This window comes from Pediculus humanus, genomic scaffold (genome assembly GCF_000006295.1).
Source record: "Pediculus humanus corporis 1103172108318 genomic scaffold, whole genome shotgun sequence".
Lineage (NCBI taxonomy): Eukaryota > Metazoa > Arthropoda > Insecta > Psocodea > Pediculidae > Pediculus > Pediculus humanus.
Genome location: NW_002987887.1, coordinates 1,267,979 through 1,273,825, shown reverse-complemented (window position 1 = coordinate 1,273,825; position 5,847 = coordinate 1,267,979). Strand labels below are relative to the sequence as shown.

At 34.4% G+C, this 5,847-nt stretch overlaps 1 protein-coding gene across 1 annotated transcript; it reads right to left on the bottom strand.

Annotated features, from left to right (window-relative positions):
* Positions 1-618: 618 nt before the first annotated feature.
* Positions 619-4,835, bottom strand: Phum_PHUM604080 (uncharacterized protein; the record flags this gene model as incomplete). Its single annotated transcript, XM_002432851.1, has 14 exons — positions 619-864; positions 958-1,139; positions 1,417-1,538; positions 1,666-1,754; positions 1,841-2,102; positions 2,186-2,332; positions 2,411-2,697; positions 2,787-2,945; positions 3,087-3,254; positions 3,329-3,721; positions 3,848-3,987; positions 4,088-4,218; positions 4,376-4,610; positions 4,754-4,835. The coding sequence occupies 14 exons, from the start codon at positions 4,833-4,835 to the stop codon at positions 619-621; spliced, it is 2,643 nt and encodes an 880-aa protein (XP_002432896.1).
* Between the last annotated feature and the right edge of the window lie 1,012 nt (positions 4,836-5,847).

Sequence of the window (5,847 nt, the reverse complement as noted above, 5' to 3'; positions counted from 1 at the left end):
TTTCCTTTTCTTTCTTCTGCTTCTTCTTCTTATATAATTAACAAACAATTTTTTTTGTCATTATCATCATTATTATCATTTACAACATAAACTTCGATTTTCTTTCTTTTTACAAATAAAAAAACTTTTTTTTTTTCTCTCCTTAAATTTGAACGCTAAAATATACATAATACATAATTTCATTTAAATAAATTCAATTTTATCTCTAATATATAATAATAATAATAATAATAATAAAATTTATATATGTGTAAAGTTTCGATGGGGTTTCGTACGGGCGTGACGTCATCATCGTCATCATCATCATCATAATCATCAACTGTAGTCGTCGGAATGATTGTCGGATGGGAAAAAACGATGGAGAGCGGATGTTAATATGAGTAATGAAGTTTGCAATCCTGCCGGAAGATGTCTCTGAAGCCAGGTTCCTTTATATTGTTCTATGTGTGCCAACAACCTTCGTGGGAAGAAAAGAAAAAAAAAAATAAAATAAAATAATAATGATGATAATTAATGATTTTTTTTTCCCTTTCGGGAAACCTGCCCATCCCCCGCCCCGCCCTCCGACTTCTTTATTTTTCCTCCTCCTCCTCCTCCTACTTCTCCTCCTCGTTTCTCTTACTTGTTTGCTATGTCCGTTCTGAACGTGAGCGGAAGATTTTCGATTCCTAAATTGATGACCGTGAGTCCCATGTTCGAATTCGGATTCACTCCGACCGTGAGCAAAGCTCTCCCGATCCTGCAAGCCGTCAGCATCAAATCCACGCTCAGTAAAATCTCTTGGATTATCATCTCGCCGAAATTGCAACTTAACTTGACCTTGAATAATTCCTTCTGACATTTCTTCAGGTATTTCGAAATTTTCTGCAAAGGATTCGACAAAATAAGTAGTTAAGCCATTACACCCGGGAAAATGGCCGGGGGGGGAGACGGGAGATGGGGTGGAAACAAACTTACGGCGAATATGTCCAGCGAGAAATGTTCGAGATTCACGTTGTCCGAATCCGTTAGTAATTTGTACAAAGCCGTTCCCTCTTGATCCGGCAACTGGCTCACGTTCAAAAGGCTCTGATTTCGCGAGCAACGCAAAACGTACGTTTCGATGTGACCCAATTCCAATATAATTTTACCTAATATCCCTGTAACGAAATGAACGATATCGTAAATTTAACCGGAAACGTTTCTGCTGACACGTTTCAATTTTTTTTTTAAATTTAATTTACCTGAGCTATCTAACAAAATGTGCGAATCCAAAAGTTCGCCCAACATTGAATTAAAATAATCCTGTTTATGAAAAAGAGAGAGAGAGAGAGAGAGAGAGAAAATATTAGATTTTGAAGTAATTAAATGAATTTCCTTTTTTTTTTTTTTTTTTTTGTAAATGGAAGAATACCAATGGCGTTTTAGGATTCCAACTTAAACCAGCCCCCACTAAAAATCCAGTGCTGGAAAACGGATGAGGTGTCAAATGGTAGGATCCGGACCAGTGAGCGACGACGATTCCGACAGCGTTTTCTTCTACCGCTGCCGTCACGGCACTGTAAATGTTACAAACGGCAGCTTCCGGACAACCGGATAAACTAAACAAACAAACAAACAAATAAATAAATTTCGAGTGCGTGGGTGGGTGTAAATCGAAATGATTTCAATTTAACATTGACTCACCTGTTCCAGCTCGCCGTACCTGGACAAAAACCCATAATTCCGCCTTGATTTTGAAACGCTTTACTCCACGTTTTGAAATCGTAATCGGCCTGTAATTGATAAGAACATTTTTTTTATTATCAAATACGTGCGTCCTCGCGCGCACTCGTTTAAATTTTTTTTTTTTTTTCGGTACCTGAAACCCGTATTCCATTAAAATAACATTTCTAGGTACGAAATTTTTTATTCCTCTAAGACTATTCGCGCAGACAATGAGAGTGGCCGACGTCGGCCACAACCTGTGAAATCCTAAATTACTACCTAAACAATAACTTTCGTTATGAATGCTTTGATTATTTATAGAATTCGAACAACTGCTCGTCGTGTCGTCCAATTCTTCCGTGATTTCTTTCGTTTGTATCAAAAGTGCCGTCAGTCTGGGTCCTATGTGAACGTACCTGAAAATCGAAAAAAAAAAAAAACTTCAATCAACCGGAAGTCGGATCGGCATATCCGTTCAAACCCCCTGCGAATTCCTTACGTTAAATTCGGGAAACACGTTAGAATTTCTTGGAATGATTGCCACATCGACTCCAATCCTTCTCCCGTGAAATTATCATCCACGTCTAATACAGGTACGAGATTGATAAATCGATCTTGAGCTTTCCTATCTATCGCAACCATTTCTCTAGAAAAGACACACACGCAAATAAAGAATAATAATCAATCATTCACGGCTGCCAACCAACTAAAAATTTATATTCACCTTTTAGAATAGCACAATTGCCATTCGTTACTCGGTAGTAACCTCGTGTAAAGATGAAGGTAATTGATTTTCAACGACGACAAAGTTTCTATTATTGAAAATAAAAATTCCAAATTCGGAATCCTTCCTCTCGGCGATATGTCGAGAAGGACTCCTCTGTGACGTAGACAACCATAATCGTGTATTAATACTGAAGGCAATACTGAATTTTCGCTTAATTTCAACATCTGAGTAAAAGTTAAAATACTGTAATGAAGTCCTCGCAAACTGTTTGCCGTAATGTGAACCTTAAACGAACAAAAAAAGCGAATCACAACTAAAAGAAAATTAAAAAAAAAAAGTATGGCCAAACGTTCGACAACGTTCTCAATCTTACCTTACTGGAATTTATGTGTATCTGATAGGTATCCGAACGTGAAAATAAATTACCGTTCACCGTGCATTCGATGGGCGAACTTGAAAATTTACCAAAACTCGGTTGAACGTCGCCTATTTTAACGGAATAACCTAGTGTGAGTAATGCAGGTACGCTTATCTCCCAAACGTCGAGAATCCTACATGATTAAGGTACGATTATATTACACGATAAGGTACGAAAACAATAATAAAAAAAAAAAACAGAATCAAAATAATAATAATAATAATACTTGTGAATCGATTCCGTTCCTTGCAAAACGGATATGTGAAGTTGTTTTTGCGGTACAAAACCAGGTTCGGAAAATTTTGTTATTTTTTGCGGTCTAGGCCATAATAAATTCAAACACGAATCCGTAAACAATTCTTGTTGACACGATGTTGATGATGATGATGATTTCAAATGAGTTCCCGATAATATTTCGATAACCTGAAAAAAAAAAAAAACGGCGATTCATTAAACAAATTTTATCAAATTTTAATATAATAATGATAATAGTAAACCTCACGTGCCTCTTCTATTTTGGGTAACATTTCCAAACTGCTCGAACGTGATACGCTAAAATTTTTTCCCATTCTCATTTTACCATCTAAACAACTCTCACTCACGTGTCTTTTCCTATTATTATTATCGTTTTGTTGTTGTTGCGGCGGCGGCGACAACGACGACGACGACTCCATTATGATGTTTTCGAAATCGTAACTGCTGTTGTACATCACGTGATTTTTCCCGGATTTAAATATTTGCAAATCGATATTTTTCACATCGATTTGATCGCTTCCATCGGAATTGTTTAACAATTTTGTAATTTCTTCCCTTTTCAAACTCTCACCATCTTCTTCCTCTTCGTTTTTTTTCAATTTTAAATTTATTAATTCTAATATATCCGGTTTGGTCTGAGCCAATTTTAATGCACTTTTACCAGCAAAATTTCTGTTGTCCATACGCACGCACATGAAAAGAAAAAATTTTTTTTTAAAAAACATTTAAATGGTGACGTTTTTAAATGAAAATTTATTTACCCACCCTTTGTGAGGCTCGATGTTAACATCAGCTCCATTGTTAATCAATTCGGAACAAACATCTTTGGCTCCCCTCGATATGGCATCGTGCAATGGAGTCGCACCACAACTGTTAACAGCATTCACACGAGCACCTCTATCTTTTTATTCAAAAAAAACAATCAATCAATCAATCAATCATTTTTTTTCCGAAATGAATTTAAATTTTCAAAAATCATTCCACCATTATGTTTTTCTCACCTATTAAAAATTTAATAACGTTTCCAGTTCCATAACAAGCAGCCCAATGCAATGGAGAATTTTTCGTTTCTTTCGTGTCGACACAATTCACATCGACACCAGCATCTAATATTTGTTTGACTCTGTTCACGCTAGAACAAAAAAAAAATCACAGGTAATAAAACTTATACATAAAATTCTAGATAAGGCCAGAAAAAGTTTATTGTATCAGATTTTTCTTGCATTGTAAAAGAATTGCAAGATAAACAACGATTACAAGTTTATTACTCTGCTTTTGTGATTACTTACTCTGATGATGCTGTCGCTCTGAGCAATTCATCGACGTAAATTTGTTTTATGGCTTCGTTGGTCACCGATTGAAATGCATTGCAAATGTTTGGATCCGCACCGCTCGACAGTAAATTTCTAACAACGTCGGCTTGATTCAACTGCGTTGCCAGGAGTAGAAACGTTCCCTCGGGAATTATTTTACTATTTAATAATCTATCTTTGGTAACTTCGCCGTTGGAAGCATTGGAATCACCTGCAACACACAAAACACATAAATAAAACAAACCCATGAAGAATAATTTTACTTAACGTTAACATTTTAAGTTCTTCAATCAAATCATTCAACTGACATTTACCAAAAATGAAAAAAAGTAACGATGGAACTCAAAAACTTACATGTGTCTAATATAGAACGAATTATATCCGTTCTACCGTGAACAATGGCCGTTTTTATATTTTCGCAAATTTCATTTAACATTTTCATGTCTGCAAAACAAAACCAAAAACAAAAAAATCAACGACCTACAAAAAAAAAAAAAAACGATACGTAAAAACCAAAAACGATTAAATAATATTTTTACCAAAGTACCTACTATAACTTCACGACGCCATGTTGTTTGAACGTATTGCCAACTTTTGGGAAAAATCACAAAAATTTTACTCGTGACCAACCCTACGTAAATCCCGCGCGTTTCTCTCGCTTTAAACCCGAATGAGAAATAATAATAATAATAATAAATAATAAAATTTGTTTTTCTTTTATGAATAAAAAAACGAATTTAAATGTTTCGGTTGTGATTCGACAATTTAAAAGAACAAACAAACAAAATTACATTTACGATTCTAAAGAAGGAAAATCCGACATTTTAAAAAAACAAAAACTTAAATCGATACAATTTCAAACGGATTAAATTTAAAAATTATCATTATTATTACCATTATCATCATTATTATTGACATTAACATCGTTTCATATACGATGAGAATAAATTTTCCAACCGTCGTCATCCCAAAAAAATTTTCTAACCGATTTCTCGCAATCGAACGATGTTTAAATCATCGATTCGAAAAATTTCGCGCCATTTTTTAAAATAATTTTCCCTCCTCCCTCATTTCCCGGAGACTTTCTTCCTTCCGGAAAATAAAATTTAATTTAGGGTAAAGTTGTAAAAACGATCCATCTCTATCTATTTTCTATTTTTCTATTTTCCCACCATTTATTTATTTATTTTATTTCCCCCCATCCATACGATCGAATCCGTATTTTTTTTTTTTTTTTTTACTCCACCGCCATCTTTAATTATTCTCACCACCGTCGATACGAGAAATGAAATAAAAAATAAAAAAAGGAAAATTTTTTTTTATTACGACGATCCATCTAAACGTTTTTGACCGTTAATAATAAAAACTTTCATTTTTTTTTTCTTTTTTTTTCTTTCTCGAGTTTCTCGCGCTCCTTTTATTATTAATAAACGTTTAGTACTTGTTTA